Here is a 19867-nt window from a genome sequence, read left to right on the forward strand (position 1 = left end):
TACCGTTGCACCAAGTCTGAAACCAACAGAATCCTGAACAGCTTCTACCCCCAAGCCATAAGACTGCTAAATAGTTTGTCTGGGTAACTATTGGTTAACTATTTAACTATCTGCATTGAACCTTTTTGCACTAACTATTTTGACCCATCACACGCTGTTGCTACTGTTTATTATCTATCCTGTTTCCTAGTCACTTTATCCCTACCTATATGTACATATCTACCTCAATTACCTCGGGTTCACACACCCACCCACGCACGCACACACACAGGGATACCCCTTTCACTAATCCAATATTTTGCCATGATAAATATGAGTTTTGTCATTTGATGGTGGCCAATTATCCACAAATCACCCATTTTCAATACACCGCTAATTATGATTGAAATAATAATGTGGTCTAGCACATGGTGACCAGATAAACTGCAATCGATTTGGCAAATTAGTCAGAAGTCTGTCAATATCATCACTAGATATAGCAGAACGTGTATTATTCATTCTGTGGTATATAGCACGTCATGCTGCTGCAAGGGACATTGCATACCCTATAGCGTATCTTATCTCCTTCTTTCATTAATTATAGGTGCGGTTGCGATTTTTATGCGTTTTCTGGGTTTTTAACTAATTATTAACTTGTGCTCTAGCCCGTGACGCGTGGGGAATGGAATCCGCTGCGAGGGAGCTCAAGCGTCCAGGTACACCTCAGAAAATGCGCAGCTCCTCAGACGTGCTTGTGTTGCACGATGCCCCACATAGCGCTGACTAAAGGTGAACGGAGAGCCGTGTTCAATGCTTATTCTTTTAAGATCTTCAGCCGACCAACACCGGGAGACCTGCTTGATGCAAATCTGCTCCGGACACTGCTGTGTCTGCTGAAATGCTCGAATTAACCGGAGTGGATCTGCCTAGCATATTGATACGGTTCAGCTACTGCATGCATCCCGGCGCGGTCTTCTTGCGCCATCATCGACACCTCGGGTGAAACGCGAATAGCCTACCCATTTTATTTCAAAGTCACCGACATTTCTACGAAATAGCGTGGTTTTTGTGCAAATACAGTTTTGATGTTGGTAAAAAGACGCGCATGCGTTGGTCTTGGAATAATTGGACAGCCTGTGACTTAAGTAGGTAGCATTCCTTAAATCCTCGCTCAAAGTCATCTCTCTGATCAAAGTTAGTGATGTGCACTGCTTTGGACCGCGGACGCTGGGGGATTTTTTGTCTTTTCCTCATGGTCGCCATGGTCTGCGGCGCTCAAAGGTGAGATCCAACGGGTGTGATGTCTTGTTTCTGCCTGTCTTGCCTGTCCCTTTGCAGTTTTTTATTAAGATTCTGAATCAATACCATATCTGTTTCCTTTAGCGCCAACGAGCCTAGCAACATGTCATTTGTGAAAGCGACCGTCGACAAACTGCTGAAGGGGTATGACATTCGTCTGAGGCCTGATTTTGGAGGTAAATACCTTTTTGGTGGTGAAGTCTACCCAATGTTGGCTAATAACTAATAACAAGTCGCATACAGATTCATTTATCGCGCGAGCGAGCTGTCTGATTAAAAAGCCACTGATACCTGTTTTACATGCGATTTAAAGGTGCCCCTGTGGACGTTGGCATGAGCATAGATATCGCCAGTATCGACATGGTTTCGGAAGTCAACATGGTAAGTAGCCTACAAAATGTTTTTTTAAGGGAGATGTGCCTCGTGCAACACATGTTAGTGTGAGAACACAGAACACGTGATTACGGCTTGGGTAATCTTCTGCATATTTGCGTGTTTCAATACCACTGTCCTCTAGATGTAGTGATAAATCCTCGTATTCTTGTCTTTGCCCTTGTTTGGTTACTAGTATAACGTTTTTCCGTTGACCAAAATGGTTCACTGCATTTCAGCACCAAGGAGAGCTACCGCAATGTGTGAAATCCAATCCATATGCAGAAACTTCCCTGTGGTGTCAGAAACACTAAAGTCAGAAAATTAATGGGGGGGGGGGGGCGTTGGTGATGCACATGGATTTACAAGCGCGTACCTTACAGAATTGTGAGGTGTTAAAAATAACCATTACGAGCTATGAAACAGGGTGAATTGACGAGGAGGAGACTAAAAAAATTGTGCTTGTTTGCTGCTTTGGCCTCAATGCAGTAATTACATAATGTTGTCAGTGACTCAACAAGGAGGCCCAGAAAAGCCAAATTGTGACGATGAATGTGGGCACTTAGTGTGTGCATATGAGTATTGGCAAGATGCCAGTGATTGATACAAATTAATTTATGCTTGGATCAACTTGCCTTAAAAAATAATAACAGCAGGCATGACTGTAAAGTCTGTGCGTGTGTGGCAAGGGAGACATTTTTTTCCTACTCAGCTTCCAAGCAAACACTTGGTGTTTATGGAATGTCGGGTAGTTCAATGTTTTCATGATGCTACAGAAAACTGCAGTCTTTACAGTCGTATTGCTCAGGGAGCTTTGGCATTCCCATTTTGGTTGTAGAACCGTGGTCTGCAGAGATGCATTGCCAGTCAAAAGTTTGGACACACCTACTCATTGAAGGGTTTTCTTTATTTTTTACTATTTTTTAGATTGTAGAATAATAGCGAAGACATCAAAACTATGAAATAACACATATGGAATCATGTAGTAACCAAAATAGTGTTAAACAAATCTAAATATATTTTATATTTGAGATTCTTCAAAGTAGCCACCATTTGCCTTGATGACAGCTTTGCACACTCTTGGTATTCTCTCAACCAGCTTCATGAGGAATGCTTTTCCAAACCATCTCAATTAGGTTGGCATACTGGTTATGTACTGGCCATGCAGATTAAGTTTTTTAAATCACAAGTTAACACATACTGTAAATCTTGTCACGAGATAGCGTTACTGTTACTCTGAATAGGACGTACAGTGCATTCGTAAAGTATTCAGACTCCTTGAACCTTTTCCACATTTTGTTACATTACAGCCTTATTCTAATATATATATCTTTTTTTTTAATTACCTCATCAATCTAACCACGATACCCCATAATGATAAAGCAAAACAGTTTTTTTGAAAATTTAGCAAATGTATATAAAAAAAGCTATAATAATACGTTATTACATAAGTCTTTAGACCCGTTGCTATGACACTCAAAATTGAGCTCAGGTGCACCCGGTTTCCTTGATCATCCTTGAGATGTTTCTACAACTTGATTGGAGTCCACCTGTTGTAAATTCAATTGATCGGACATGATTTGAAAAGGCACACACCTGTCTATATAATGTCCCACAGTTGACAGTGCATGTCAGAGCAAAAACCAAGCCATGAGGTCGAAGGAAATGTCGATTGTGTCGAGGCACAGATCTGGGAAGGGGTACCAAACAAATTCTGCAGCATTGAAACTCCCCAAGAACACAGTAGCCTCCATCATTCTTAAATGGAAGAAGTTTGGAACCACCAAGACTCTTCCTAGCGCTGGCCACCCGGCCAAACTGAGGAATCGGGGGAAAAGGGCCTTGGTCAGAGAGGTGACCAAGAACCCGATGGTCACTCTGACAGAGCTCCAGAGTTCCTCTGTAGAGATGCGAGAACCTTCCAGAAGGACAACCATCTCTGCAGCCCTCCATCAATCAGTTCCTTTATGGTAGTGTGGCCAGACGGAAGCCACTCCTCAGTAAAAGGCACATGACAGCCCGCTTGGAGTTTGCCAAAAGGCACCTAAAGGACACTCAGACCATGAAAACAAGATTCTCTGGTCTGATGAAACCAAGATTGAACTCTTTGGCCTGAATGCCAAGCACCACGTCTGGAGGAACCCAGGCACAGCTCATCACCTGGGCAATGCCATCCCCACGGTGAAGTGCGGTGGCAGCATCATGCTGTGGGGATGTTTTTCAGCGGCAGGGACTGGAAGACTAGTCAGGATTGAGGGAAAGATGAACGGCGCAAATTACAGAGAGATCCTTGATGAAAACCTGCTCCAGAGCGCTCAGGACATCAGACTGGGGCGATGGTTCACCTTCCAACAGGACAACAACCCTAAGCACACAGCCAAGGCAACGCCTGGGACATGCTTAACACCCCGGCCATCCTACAATCTAAACTGGATGCCCTCAATCTCACACAAATTATCAATGAACCTACCAGGTACAACTCCAAATCCGTAAACACGGGCCGACATAGATGTCATCCTAACTAACTCGCCCTCCAAATACACCTTTGCTGTTTTCAATCAAGATCTCAGCGATCACTGCCTCATTGCCTGCATCTGTAATGGGTCTGCGACCAAATGACCACCCCTCATCACTGTCAAACGCTCCCTAAAACAATTCTGCAAACAGGCCTTTCTAATTGACCTGGCCGGGGTATCCTGGAATGACATTTACCTCATCCCGTCAGTAGATGATGCCTGGCTATTCTTTAAAAGTGCCTTCCTCACCATCTTAAATAAGCATGCCCCATTCAAAAAAAATGGAACTAGGAATAGATATAGTCCTTGGTTCACTCCAGACCTGTCTGCCCTTGACCAGCACAAAAACATCCTGTGGCGTTCTGCATTAGCATCGAATAGCCCTGTGATATGCAACCTTTCAGGGAAGTTAGGAACAAATATACACAGGCAGTTAGGAAAGCTAAGGCTAGCTTTTTCAAACAGAAATTTGCATCCTGTAGTACTAACTCTTAAACGTTCTGGGTCACTGTAAAGTCCATGGAGAATAAGAGCACCTCCTCCCAGCTGCCCACTGCTCTGAGGCTAGAAAACACTGTCACCACCGATAAAACCACTATAATTGAGAATTTCAATAAGCATTTCTCTACGGCTGGCTATGCTTTCCACCTGGCTACCCCTACCCCGGCCAACTGCCCGGCACCCTCCACAGCAACCGGCCAAAGCCCCCACCATTTCTCCTTCACCAAAATCCAGATAGCTGATGTTCTGAAAGAGCTGCAAAATCTGGACCCTCTCTTTCTAAAATGATCTGCCTAAATTGTTGCAACCCCTATTACTAGCCTGTTCAACCTCTCTTTCGTATCGTCTGACATTCCCAAAGATTGGAAAGCTGCCGCGGTCATCCCCCTCTTCAAAGGGGGTGACACTCTAGACCCAAACTGCTACAAACCTATATATATCCTACCCTGTCTTTCTAAGGTCTTCGAAAGCCAAGTTAACAAACAGATTACCGACCATTTCGAATCCCACCGTACCTGTCATGTTTTGTCATTGATTATCATGTCTTGTCCCTGTGCTTCCCCTTCTATTCGTTTCCCTCTGCTGGTCTTATTAGGTTCTTTCCCTCTTTCTATCCCTCTCTCTCCCTCTCTCGCTCTCTCTCTCTATCGTTCCGTTCCTGCTCCCAGCTGTTCCTCATTCTCCTAACTACCTAATTTACTCTTTCACACCTGTCCCCTATTTTGCCCTCTGATTAGAGTCCCTATTTCTCCCTCTGTTTTCCGCTTCTGTCCTTGTCGGATCCTTGTTTGATGTTTGCTGTTCCTGTGTCCTTGTTCCCGCCTGTCGTGTTTCCGCCTTCTTGATGCTGCGTGTGAGCAGGTATCTATATCAGCTACGGCCTGCGCCTTCCCGAAGCGACCTGCAGTCTGTGGTCGCGTATCCAGTTGTTCCCCTCTACTGCCTAGAGGATTTCAGTTTTCCTGGTTGACTTTACCTGAGATTATATCAGGATTATCGTTTTTGTTATAGACTGGAATAAAGACTCTGTTTCTGTTAAGTCGCTTTGGGTCTCATTCACCAGCATAACAAAGGATCCGACCAAGAATGGACCCAGCGACTACGGATTCTCGCAACACTGCCGTCGAGATCCAGGGAGCATGCTCGGCAGACACGAGCAGGAATTGTCTGCTGCTCGTCATGCCGTTGAGACCCTGGCCGCTCAGGTCTCCGACCTCTCAGGCCAGTTTCAGAGTCTTCGTCTCGTGCCACCAGCATTCCTGGTCTTCCGAGTCTCCGGACCTAGGGTTATAACCCCTTGTTACTCTGGCAGCCCACTGAGTGCCGCTCCTTTCTCCACCAGTGTGTATATTGTGTTCTCTCTCCAGCCCAACACATACTCAAGAGAGAGAGCTCGGATCGCCTACGTCATATCACTCCTTACTGGTCGGGCTCGGAGTGGGGCACAGCTATCTGGGAGGCAAGGGCTGAGTGTACTAACGATTATCAGAACTTTAAAGAGGAGATGATACGGGTTTTTGATCGTTCAGTTTTTGGGAAGGAGGCTTCCAGGGCCCTGGCTTCCCTATGTCAAGGTGATCGATCCATAACGGATTACTCTATAGAGTTTCGCACTCTTGCTGCCTCCAGTGACTGGAACGAGCCGGCGTTGCTCGTCGTTTTCTGGAGGGACTCCACGCTGAGGTTAAAGATGAGATTCTCTCCGGGAGGTTCCTTCCAGCGTGGACTCTTTGATTCACTCGCCATCCGCAAAGAACGACGGGTAGATCTTCGTCACCGAGCTCGTGGAAGAAGCTCGCGTTAACGGTGTTCCCCTCTCCGCATCTCAACCATCTCCTCCCACCGGCTCAGAGACTGAGCCCATGCAGCTGGGAGGTATTCGCATTTCGACTAAGGAGAGGAACGGAGAATCACCAACCGCCTTTGCCTCTATTGCGGTTCTGCTGGACATTTTGTCATTTCATGTCCAGTAAAAGCCAGAGCTCATCAGTAAGCGGAGGGCTACTGGTGAGCGCTACTACTCAGGTCTCTCCATCAAGATCCTGTACTACCTTGTCGGTCCATCTACGCTGGACCGGTTCGGCTGCTTCCTGCAGTGCCTTGATAGACTCTGGGCTGAGGGTTGTTTTATGACGAAGCATGGGCTCGGAAACATGACATTCCTCTCAGACAGTTAGGGGAGCCACGCCATGTTCGCCTTAGATGGTAGTCTTCTCCCCAGTATCAGATGTGAGACACTACCTTTAACCCTCACAGTATCTGGTAACCACAGTGAGACCATTTCCTTTTTGATTTTTCGTTCACCTTTTACACCTGTTGTTTTGGGTCATCCCTGGCTAGTATGTCATAATCCTTCTATTAATTGGTCTAGTAATTCTATCCTATCCTGGAATGTTTCTTGTCATGTGAAGTGTTTAATGTCTGCTATCCCTCCTGTTTCTTCTGTCCCCTCTTCTCAGGAGGAACCTGGTGATTTGACAGGAGTGCCGGAGGAATATCATGACTTGCGCACGGTCTTCAGTCGGTCCAGAGCCAACTCCCTTCCTCCTCACCGGTCGTATGATTGTTGTATTGATCTCCTTCCGGGACCACTCCCCTCGGGTAGACTATACTCTCTGTCGGCTCCCGAACGTAAGGCTCTCGAGGATTATCTGTCTGTTACTCTCGACGCCGGTACCGTGGTGCCTTCTTCCTCTCCCGCCGGAGCGGGGTTTTTTTTTGTTAAGAAGAAGGACGGTACTCTCTGCGCCCTGCGTGGATTATCGAGGGCTGATGACATAACGGTTAAGAATCGTTATCCGCTTCCCTTATGTCGTCAGCCTTCGAGATTCTGCAGGAGCCAGGTTCTTTACTAGTTGGACCTTCGTAACGCTTACCATCTCGTGCGCATCAGAGAGGGGGACGAGTGGAAAACGGCGTTTAACACTCCGTTAGGCATTTTGAATACCGGGTTCTGCCGTTCGGTCTCGCTAATGCTCCAGCTGTCTTTCAGGCATTAGTTAATGATGTACTGAGAGACATGCTGAACATCTTTGTTTCGTTTACCTTGACGATATCCTGATTTTTTCACCGTCACTCGAGATTCATGTTCAGCACGTTCGACGTGTACTCCAGCGCCTTTTAGAGAATTGTCTCTACGTGAAGGCTGAGAAGTGCGCCTTTCATGTCTCCTCTGTCACATTTCTCGGTTCTGTTATTTCCGCTGAAGGCATTCAGATGGATCCGCTAAGGTCCAGGCTGTCAGCGATTGCCCGTTCCTAAGTCACGTGTCGAGTTGCAGCGCTTTCCTCGGTTTCGCTAATTTCTATCGGCGTTTCATTCGTAATTTCGGTCAAGTGGCTGCCCCTCTCACAGCTCTTACTTCTGTCAAGACGTGCTTTAAGTGGTCCGGTGCCGCCCAGGAGCTTTTGATCTCCTCAAGAAGCGTTTTAACTCCGCTCCTATCCTTGTTACTCCTGACGTCACTAAACAATTCATTGTCGAGGTTGACGCTTCAGAGGTGGGCGTGGGAGCCATTCTGTCCCAGCGCTTCCATTCTGACGATAAGGTCCATCCTTGCGCTATTTTTTCTCATCGCCTGTCGCCATCGGAACGCAACTATGAATGTGGGTAACCGCGAACTGCTCGCCATCCGCTTAGCCCTAGGCGAATGGCGACAGTGGTTGGAGGGGGCGACCGTTCCTTTTGTCGTTTGACTGACCATAAGAACCTTGAGTACATCCGTTCTGCCAAACGACTCAATGCACGTCAAGCTCGTTGGGCGTTGTTTTTCGCTCGTTTCGAGTTCGTGATTTCTTATCGCCCGGGATAAGAACACCAAGCCTGATGCCTTATCCCGTCTCTTTAGTTCTTCTGTGGCTTCTACCGACCCCGAGGGGATTCTCCCTGAAGGGCGTGTTGTCGGGTTGACTGTCTGGGGAATTGAGAGACAGGTAAAGCAAGCACTCACTCACACTGCGTCGCGCGCGCCTTGTCCTAGTAACCTTCTTTTCGTTCCTGTCTCTACTCGTCTGGCTGTTCTTCAGTGGGCTCACTCTGCCAAGTTAGCTGGCCACCCCGGCGTTCGGGGTACGCTTGCTTCTATTCGCCAGCGTTTTGGTGGCCTACTCAGGAGCGTGACACGCGCCGTTTCGTGGCTGCTTGTTCGGACTGCGCGCAGACTAAGTCAGGTAACTCTCCTCCTGCTGGTCGTCTCAGACCGCTTCCCATTCCTTCTCGACCATGGTCTCACATCGCCTTAGACTTTATTACCGGTCTGCCTTCGTCTGCGGGGAAGACTGTGATTCTTACGGTTGTCGATAGGTTTCTCTAAGGCGGCACATTTCATTCCCCTCGCTAAGCTTCCTTCCGCTAAGGAGACGGCACAAATCTCATTGAGAATGTGTTCAGAATTCATGGCTCCCGTTAGACGCCGTTTCAGACAGAGGCCCGCAATTCACGTCACAGTTTTGGAGGGAGTTCTGTCGTTTGATTGGTCTTCCGTCAGTCTCTCTTCCGGTTTTCATCCCCAGTCTAACGGTCAAGCAGAAAGGGCCAATCAGACGATTGGTCGCATATTACGCAGCCTTTCTTTTCGAAACCCTGCGTCTTGGGCAGAACAGCTCCCTGGGCAGAATACGCTCACACTCGCTTCCTTCGTCTGCTACCGGGCTATCTCCGTTTCAGAGTAGTCTTGGGTACCAGCCTCCTCTGTTCTCGTCCCAGCTCGCCGAGTCCAGCGTTCCCTCCGCTCAGGCTTTTGTCCAACGTTGTGAGCGCACCTGGAGGAGGGTCAGGTCTGACTTTGCCGTTACAGGGCGCAGACTGTGAGAGCCGCCAATAAACGTAGGATTAAGAGTCCTAGGTTTGTCGCGGTCAGGAGTGTGGCTTTCCACTCGTAACCTTCCCCTTACGACAGCTTCTCGCAAGTTGACTCCGCGGTTCATTGGTCCGTTCCGTGTCTCTCAGGTCGTCAATCCTGTCGCTGTGCGACTGCTTCTTCCGCGACATCTTCGTCGCGTCCACCCTGTCTTCCATGTCTCCTGTGTCAAGCCTTTTCTTCGCCGCCCGTTCGTCTTCCCTCCCCCCCCCCCGTCCTTGTCGAGGGCGCACCTATTTACAAGGTACGGAAGATCATGGACATGCGTTCTCCGGGACGTGGTCACCAGTACTTAGTGGATTGGGAGGTTACGGTCCTGAGGAGAGGAGTTGGGTTCCATCTCGGGACGTGCTGGACCGTTCGTTGATTGATGATTTCCTCCGTTGCCGCCAGGGTTCCTCCTCGAGTGCGCCAGGAGGCGCTCGGTGAGTGGGGGGTACTGTCATGTTTTGTCATTGATTATCATGTCTTGTCCCTGTGCTTCCCCTTCTATTCGTTTCCTCTGCTGGTCTTATTAGGTTCTTTCCCTCTTTCTATCCCTCTCTCTCCTCTCTCGCTCTCTCTCTCTATCGTTCCGTTCCTGCTCCCAGCTGTTCCTCATTCTCCTAACTACCTAATTTACTCTTTCACACCTGTCCCCTATTTTGCCTCTGATTAGAGTCCCTATTTCTCCCTCTGTTTTCGCTTCTGTCCTTGTCGGATCCTTGTTTGATGTTTGCTGTTCTGTGTCCTTGTTCCGCCCTGTCGTGTTTCCGCCTTCTTCAGATGCTGCGTGTGAGCAGGTATCTATATCAGCTACGGCCTGCGCCTTCCCGAAGCGACCTGCAGTCTGTGGTCGCGTATCCAGTTGTTCCCTCTACTGCCTAGAGGATTTCAGTTTTCCTGTTGACTTTACCTGAGATTATATCAGGATTATCGTTTTTGTTATAGACTGGAATAAAGACTCTGTTTCTGTTAAGTCGCTTTGGGGTCCTCATTCACCAGCATAACGTACCTTCTCCGCTATGCATCTGGTTTCAGAGCTGGTCATGGGTGCACCTCAGCCACGCTCAAGGTCCTAAACGACATCATAACCGCCATCGATAAGAGACATTACTGTGCAGCCGTATTCATCGACCTGGCCAAGGCTTTCGACTCTGTCAATCACCACATTCTTATTGGCAGACTCTACTCAAAAAACTGGACGCAGTCTATCACAGTGCCATCCGTTTTGTCACCAAAGCCCCATACACTACCCACCATTGCGACCAGTACGCTCTCGTTGTTGGCCCTCGCTTCATACTCGTCGCCAACCCACTGGCTACAGGTTATCTACAAGTCTCTGCTAGGTAAAGCCCCGCCTTATCTCAGCTCACTGGTCACCATAGCAACACCCACTCGTAGCACGCGCTCCAGCAGGTATATCTCACTGGTCCACCCCAAAGCCAATTCCTCCTTTGGTCGTCTTTCCTTCCAGTTCTCTGCTGCCAATGACTGGAACGACCTGCAAAAAATCTCTGAAGCTGGAGACTCATATCTCCCTCACTAGCTTTAAGCACCAGCTGTCAGAGCAGCTCACAGATCACTGCACCTGTACATAGCCCATCTGTAAACAGCGCATCTATCTACCTACCTCATCCCCATACTGTATTTATTTATTTATCTTGCTCCTTTGCACCCCAGTATCTCTACTTGCACATTCATCTTCTGCACATCTACCATTCCCGTGTTTAATTGCTATATTGTAATTACTTCACCACCATGGCCTATTTATTGCCTTAACTCCCCTATCTTACCTCATTTGCACTCACTGTATATAGACTTTTTGTTTTCTTTGTTCTACTGTATTATTGACTGTATGTTTTGTTTATTCCATGTGTAACTCTGTGTTGTTGTATGTGTCGAATTGCTATGCTTTATCTTGGCTAGGTCGCAGTTGCAAATGAGAACTTGTTCTCAACTAGCCTACCTGGTTAAATAAAGGTGAAAGAAAAAAAAAAAAGAAAAAGAAAAACGCAGGAGTGTCTTCGGGACAAGTCTCTGAATGTCCTTGAGAGGCCCAGCCGGAGCCCGGACTTTAACCTGATCGCACATCTCTGGAGAGACCTGAAAATAGCTGTGCAGCAACGCTCCGCGTCCAACCTTACAGAGGTTCAGAGAAGAATGGGAGAAACTCCCCAAATGCAGGTGTGCCAAGCTTGTAGCGTCATACTCATGAAGACTTGAGGCTGTAATCGCTGCCAAAGGTGCTTCAACAATGTACTGAGTAAAGGGTCTGAATACTAATCTAAACGTGATATTTTCGTTTAAAAAAAAAAAAATTGCAAAGAAATCTAAAAACCTGTTTTTTAATTTGCCGCTATGGGTTATTGTGTGTAGATTGATGAGGGAAAAAAACGATTTAATCAATTTTAGAATAAGGCTGGAATGTAACAAAATGTGGGGGGAAATGAAGGGGTCTGAATACTTTTCGAATGCACTGTAAATTAGAGTGACGCTATACACACTGGAAATCATGTGTTGGTAACACTTTATAATAACTCCTATAATAAATTATTTATAATAGATTAGTAAATCGTTTATTCATAATTTGTTAATCATTACTCCCAAATTTGTACATGTTAGTAACCTAGTTATTCACACATTATAAACAAACTTTAAAGTATTTAATACTGATTCATAAGATCATTCATGAGATGTTTAATATAGGTCCTTAAACCATTTACTAATCATTAGTTGCATATTTTTGTATGGACTCATCTAAAGTGTGGGCTATTCATACTTTATAAATACTTTATAAATGTTTGAGTGACCGGTGTAATTTCTCACAAAAAGATGGACATGCCATTGGTAGACATTCCAGCAGTACCTGATGCTCCTTAAGGTCTCAAAATGGCCCCTAGAACATATCAATGGTAACAGAATAAGCACACAACACAGGACATTAAATTAAATATATAGAACATTTTATCCCAAAACAGTCACACTGTTGTAATAGTGTGATGTGTAACTTCAGACACACTATGCTGAGTAAAATAACATTTTTAGTCCAGAAATGCTAACATAAGTGTTTCTTGGCAGTGACTTTTCTACCAAAACCAAAGTGTGGATTGCAGTCACTTGTTAGAGCATTTTAATATCGGTTAACCCAGATCTAAAATATTGCATAATTTGGTCAGCTGCATGATTAAATTCTGGGTCCATATGTGATAGAAATTGGGAGTTCCGGTTTGCGATTGTCGAAATAATATCAGTGACGAAAACCAAAACACCGGAACTACTGCTGCTCGTTATCTTACGCATTCCATTCTGTCGCAACAGATGAATCGGTTTACACAAGAGATTAAGAGCAGTCTATAGACCGCTTACAAGGTAAGGAAACAAATATCTGAATACATTATTTCACTCGACTATCATATTAAGTTTATAGAGTTACTACCTTTAAAGGTCCAGTAAAGGTGCGTGTGAAAATACATGTAACATTTCTACCTCATCGAGGGAGTCATAACCACCAGTTATCACCAGTTATCACCAGACATCACCAGTTGCACACAAATAGTCTGCAAATCATAACTGTAGGAAAATCTGGTTAGTCAAAAACACTACAATAACTCATGTAAAAAGGCTAGACATTTGTCCAATGTTCATCATTGGTCGGGTCCTGAAGATTCTCATCCCTATAGTTCTTTCAAACACACACATGGTATTCAAAACTGTCTCTCAAACACCCATAATGAAGCAAGGTTTTTGATTGGTGAACATTTTTAGTTCAATAAGGATCATTCCAAAGTAATAGATGTAATAATAGTAATATATCTGTAATGGATTATTATATCTGGTTTCAACACCATTGATCACATATGAACAACAGACTATTTGCACTTTGACATACAAAATGATTATTACTTACTGTAGTATCTGTGTTTCCAGTCATTCAACTGGCTATTGAGTATCAATGACATTGCCTCCATACATTTCTATATTTTTGGTTGTCTGAAACCCATTCATCCAAAGAAATGGGTCCCGTTACTGAGCAGTCTACTACTGAGTTATTTGTGACATCTGATAGTAGAGTGCCTGCAGTAGTTTTTCACATGTGAGCTGCCCTTCTGAAATTGCCTTTTATTCTTGCGTATTAAAAGGCTTCATTAAATTATAAATTGGAAGTCACAGGCTTGCACCTGAACAAAGCCTTTTACGTTCATAGCATTCATACATGAGTCATTTCCACATGAGATACTGAATTTGTCAAGTAAATATAGACAGAGTTTGTGGAGTCAATGATGTGCTGTCATCGTGAGCCAAGGTTATGAATTGTTTATTAGGTTGAATTCCTACTGACAAAATCTCCTCTTGGAAGATGGAAGGTGCTTCTTTCTCTGAGCCGGGCCCAGGGGACTTCTGATTGGAAAGCCTAACAGCCTGGACGGGTCATTGATTGTGCCTCTGTGGCCTCTTCCTGGTTTAGCATTTGAATGTGTATGAGACTGGGAAGCTGGAAAGGGTTTTATGCTCTGTCTGATAGAAACATTTGGCATCGGCTCTCCTTGAGAAAGGCCACACCGAAACGTTGGTCATACTGGTCACGATATAAATATCCATCCATAAATTGATTATATACTATAGTACGCCTATTGCTATTTCATTACATGTACTTCGCACCCTGCTTCAGCAACATCACTGTCACCCAGTAGACCTTTTGGGGGTAAGCACTGCAGTTTTTATGACAAGCTACGTGATACAGAGATTTGGACTGTATTGGATGTTGGCATCTAGAAAGGGTTCTGAATGTACAACCTTGTGTTTTTTTGCATCACACATCGCAAAACCACACCATAGTTTTGGGTTTTGAGGGTGGTTACTACGGAATAACTGAGTGGCAGTTACATTTGTATAAGAACCAGTTGCAAAGTTTACAAACAAATGCAGGCGCAGCACCCTGATTGTGGCTTAATTAAAAGGCCAAATTATAGCTCTTCTGGGTTAAGCTAAGAGCTGTGTGATCATCTGTGCTTTTTTTGGACCTGTTCTCATCTGATGGCAGGATCTCTCTTCCCACCCCAACCCCCCTCTCTCAATTTCTCTCCAACTCGCTTTGGCTTGTAATGTTATCAACAGGAAGTTTATTTTGAGATCAGATTATGTGCTGTTGATAATGCAGCTATATGGCATTTGTTGTATGGTCAGTCACATCTGTAAAATTGATTAAATACATCTGTGATCTTTCCTGGTTAAATAAAGATTGTGAATAAATACCTGACTTCCACTCGACTACCATACTGTAGCATATTTGCACACACACTTACCCCACCAAACATGCCACCAGGGGTCTTTTTACAGTCCCCAAATCCAGAGCAAATTGAAGAAAGTATACAGTAGTATATAGAGCCATTATTACACGAAACTCCCTCCCATCTCATATTTCTCAAATTAACAACAAACCTGGTTTTAAAAAACAGATAAAGCAACACCTCACGGCACAATGCCTCTCCCTGTCACGATCCTTGGATTCTCTATAGTGGTTTAGGTCAGGGTGTGACTAGGGGGGTGTTCTAGAATGTGTATTTCTATGTTGGTGGTTTTGTATGGTTCCCAATTAGAGGCAGCTGGTAATCGTTGCCTCTAATTGGGGATCATATTTAGGAAGCCCTATCTCCCACCTGCTTTGTGGGATATTGTTTGTGTTAGTGGGTTTGGGCACTACGTCTTCACGTTCTTTTTAAGTTTTGTTTCTAGTTTCACTTTGTATTAAAAATATGTGGAACTATACTCACGCTGCGCCTTGGTCCGCTCATTTTGAAGTTCGTGACAGAATATCCCACCAAACCAGGACCAAGCAGCGTGCCCAAAAGGGAAAGGAGTTTTGGACATGGGAAGAAGCGAGGGGTGGATGCGAAACCCTTCCTTGGCGGCAGACGGAAGGTAATAATGGAGGACAGCGACGACGCCAGGGTTCGCGGCCACAGAAAGCCCAAGGACAACCCAAAGATTTTTTTGGGGGGTGGCACATGGAGCTGGCGGCTGAGCCGCAGGAAGAGCCAGACACTGTCAGGGAGGCAATGGAGAAGTTGGGAGTGAGAGAGATAAGAGAAATGTTGTGCAAGTGTGTTCTGCTCAACATTCGACCAGAAGATACGGTTAGCAGTCTGGTGAAACCTGTGCCGGCTCCACACATCAGATCTCCAGTGCGCCTCCCCAGTCCGGCACGTCATGTGCCGGTTCTCTGCATTCGCCCTAAAAAGCCAGAGACCGTCAGGGAGGCGATGGAGAAGTTGGGGGAGAGAGAGAGAGGAGAGAGATGTTGTGCAAGTGTGTTCTGCTCAACATTCGACCAGAGGATCCGGTAAGCAGTCTGGTGAAACCTGTGCCGGCTCCACACATCTGGACTCCAGTGCACCTCCCCAGTCTGGTACGTCCTGTGCCTCCTCCCCGCACCCGCCCTGAAGTGCGTGTCACCAGTCCGGTGCCACCTGTACCGGCTCCACGTACTAGGCATCCAGTGCGCATTCACAGTCCAGAGCTTCCGGCGACGGTTCCCAGTCCAGAGCTTCCGGCGACGGTTCCCAGTCCAGAGCTTCCGGCGACGGTTCCCAGTCCAGAGCTTCCGGCGACGGTTCCCAGTCCAGAGCTTCTGGCGACGGTTCCCAGTCCAGAGCTTCCGGCGACGTTTCACAGTCCGGAACCTCCTGCAACGTTTCACAGTCCGGAACCTCCTGCGACGTTTCACGGTCCAGAACCTCCGGCGACGGTCCACGGTCCGGGACTGGACACCTTGCCTGGAAGCTCCGGACCGTGGATCGTCGCCGGAGGTTCCGGACCGTGGACCGGCGCTTCCAGGCAAGGTGTCCAGTCCCGCTCCAGGGCTGGAGCTTTCCTCTGCGCCGGTGCCCAGTCCAGGCACGGATTCCAACCCAGCTCCATGGCCGGAGCCTTCTGCTGCGCCGTTGCCCAGTCCAGCCATGGCTTCCAACCCAGCTCCATGGCCGGAGTCTTCCTCGGCGCCGGTGCCCAGTCCAGGCGCGGCTTCCAACCCAGCTCCATGGCCGGATCTGTGGTCGGGGCTACGACCCGCACCGGAGCCACCACCGACACTATTCACCGCCCCTACCCTCCCCATTTGGTTTCAGGTTTTGCGGCCGGAGTCCGCACCTTTGGGGGGGTACTGTCACGCCCTGACCATAGAGAGCCCTTGGATTCTCCATAGTGGTTTAGGTCAGGGTGTGACTAGGGGGGTGTTCTAGAATGTGCATTTCTATGTTGGTGGTTTTGTATGGTTCCCAATTAGAGGAAGCTGGTAATCGTTGCCTCTAATTGGGGATCATATTTAGGAAGCCCTATCTCCCACCTGCTTTGTGGGACATTGTTTGTGTTAGTGTGTTTGGGCACTACATCGTCACGTTCTTTTTAAGTTTTGTGGTTTTGTTTCTAGTTTCACTCTGTATTAAAAATATGTGGAACTATTGGTCCGCCTTGGTCCGCTCATTTTGAAGTTCGTGACACTCCCCTATTTGACCAGGTACCAGTTTCTTTATAATGTACTGTACTGTTTAGGTGTAAACTTTTAAGCTTTTGATGCTTGAAAGGATAGAAACATTTTTTTTGTAGTTATGAAAATGGACATTGATCAGTCATAAAGGAAGTCCCTCTTAATGAAACTCTCCTTTTCTTCCACTTTTGTCAAATTCTCTGCAGACTTCACACCCCATTAGCTTTTTGTTAAAGCTCCTCAGCTAAAGCCGCTTGACTATCCCTGACGGATGCCAATGTGCTTCTTTGGTCTAACCTAAAGTGAAATACACTTGTGATAGATTAGAAAGAAAAAAAATGTAGAGGAGCAAGACACAGCTGATTAAGATTATGATTTTATTCAAATAGCTCTTGGGAAAGACTCCATTTTGAACAAAAAAGGACATGCCTTAGAAAATGTGATCAGCAAATGCAAGTGAGCCAATTAACAGCCAAATAATGTTACAGATAAAAGTATATATAGTATGTGAGCTAATTATGGTTTGGAAGAGCAGTTTACACATGCAATAAAATATGTTGAATATGGGTTATTGGGACATCATTAAGAGACAGTAAATGTGTTGATTTTATTATTATAAGGTCGATCGGCTGCTTACTATCTAAAAAAAAGTTGAATGCTCAGCGTGTGTACTGTATGTAAGAAAATGGGCCAAAATGCATCACAAGTGCCGAATACGAACTAAAATAGATATTTACACATCCATCTTAAAAGCACCCAGCCTAGCCTACATAGACTAGCTAAGTGCAAATGACTTGTATGTTAGCGTTGAGTTCAGATACTCGGTTGATGCCAACAGTGGTGCTGTATTATTTTCTTGTAATGCTGGTACTGTTAGTTTGCTACAGTGAGATTCTTCTAAGAGATTTAATGCTAGCCTAAGCATGACAATTCCAGGCAAAAACAGATTTTAATTGTATTCTTACCAAATATCACAGAGGGGTTTCTGATACCCTTGCTTCTTCAACAAATCATACAACCTTGCAGTAACATTGAAATTAGTCCGAAAGGCGGGCTGTATGCTGAGTTAGCGCCCGAACGTGGCAATACCAGAATGATTATATTTCAGGTCAGTGTCTTACTGCTTTCACTCGTACTGACCTTAGTAATCAGACATCCTGTGCTGTCAAAGGCAACCGGCTAGTGAACCAGACAACACTGATGTGACATGAGCTGTAGGAGGTTTGCTGTGAGATACCAAGGGTCAGACTCGTATTCTTTCCCTCCTTGAGTTGAGTGGGTGTCTGTGGCAAAATTTCTGCCTGAGCGACCTCGGACATTCATTGAAAAAGGGCTGCTGCATGTGTTCAGGTCTTCGATAGCCTACATTGTTGAATGCCGTCAGGATGTCACACATGATAGTGGTGCTTCCCCATGGGGCAGTATACTACAGTAGTAGTAATAGTCAAGGCTGCTTGATTTCTGTTCAGTCAAGAATTAATTTCAAGAGATTAAATTAGTATTTGATTAAGTTAGTTTGTGTTGGAGACTTCAAATAACGGCCCGTGACGGATGCGATCAAGGGAGAGGTGAGCCGTCTTGTTTTCAGATGATTTGATAGTCTGATTCCTGCAGGATTGTAGCGGCAGAGAGATTTGAGCACTCTTTGCTCTACTTAAGACTTTAAGACATAGTATTGGGCTGAAATAGCAGGTAGTTCTCACCTTGTGGCTGGTGTGAGATACTGTAATGAATTAGTCCTGGTCTCTTTATCTTTCTCACTCCCTCCCTCTTCCCTGCACTCTCTCTCTCTACTCTCTCTCCTTCTCCCTCACTCCAACTCCTTTTCTTTTTTCTCTTGGGGCTTTCTTCATTTAACTGTCAGATTTTTCATATTGCGGACTGTACCTAGATTTTTGTGGTTTGTTTGCTGGACATGTGAAGGTCTCGCTTTTACAAGCTTGAGTGACGACAAGTAAAAGTGGTGTTTGTTAGCAACGTGTGAAAGCTATTTTGTTATCATGGCAACCACAGTGGAATTGCTTTGACTTTGTCTCACAGTCCATATCATTTCAGATATTTGTGGAGATTTGAAAGCGGCAACTCAGTTTCTCAAGGTGAGAGCGGTAGGAGTGCACGGTTAGTACAGCCATGACTCTCATAAAGTGACGGCCATGCTCAACATACTGTAGAACTCTCTCCCAGGCCCCATGGAAGCCCACTTGTGCCAAAATCAATCAACAGCACAGATAGGAAGGCAATAATCGCTTTATCGGGGTGTTAATGAAAATGCAGGTGTCGTATGTTGCATTGGTTAGCCAACAATGTGATTATATTGTGTGAGAACTCCTCATAGTAGGCCTAGTTGTTAGTATGAGGAAGCTTACGAACCCCCACTACTCCTCCTGTCATGGCACCTTATGTATCTCCACAACAGCACCTGTATTGAGCGCCTTATGAAGCCCTCATAGTGGCTTGTGGTCAGGAGTTATTGATCTGTTTGGGAGATTGATGTGTCCGCCGCCTCCTTAGGATGAGGATTTATGTGATGCTCTGCCGATAGCACTTCATCTCACCAGTGAGAAAGATCAAGGTGTCACGAGTGGGTTCTCAGTTCAAACAACTTAATTTTAACTCAAAATCTGTTGCCCATGCTGCGCCATGATCAGGGGTTCAAGCACTGAGGACGCAGGAGCCCACCTGGATTTGATTGACAGTTTTATTTCCCCCCTGGAATAGAGAAACCAAGGCACTGCACAGTGTGGGTGCAGAGGTTTGAGTCCAACTGCCCCCCCAAATTTACTTCAATAGATCCTATGGTGATTTTCCTATAGTCTCTGGTACACCATTTACTGTATATTACTGCAGTAACCACAGTATGAGAGAGTCATGGCGTGT

At 45.8% G+C, this 19867-nt stretch overlaps 1 protein-coding gene across 1 annotated transcript in view; it reads left to right on the forward strand.

Moving 5' to 3' along the window:
• The first annotated feature begins 636 nt into the window (after positions 1-636).
• The window catches only part of LOC111963383 (gamma-aminobutyric acid receptor subunit beta-1-like), a 65969-nt gene continuing 46738 nt past the window's right edge, over positions 637-19867 (forward strand). Inside the window, exons 1-3 of the mRNA XM_023986785.2 lie at positions 637-1260; positions 1363-1454; positions 1592-1659. Coding sequence (XP_023842553.1) covers positions 1181-1260; positions 1363-1454; positions 1592-1659 — 240 coding nt within the window. The 5' untranslated portion in view covers positions 637-1180. The remainder of the gene's footprint in view (positions 1261-1362; positions 1455-1591; positions 1660-19867) is intronic.

The sequence above is a fragment of the Salvelinus sp. IW2-2015 genome, linkage group LG4q.2 (assembly GCF_002910315.2).
Source record: "Salvelinus sp. IW2-2015 linkage group LG4q.2, ASM291031v2, whole genome shotgun sequence".
NCBI classification, from domain to species: domain Eukaryota; kingdom Metazoa; phylum Chordata; class Actinopteri; order Salmoniformes; family Salmonidae; genus Salvelinus; species Salvelinus sp. IW2-2015.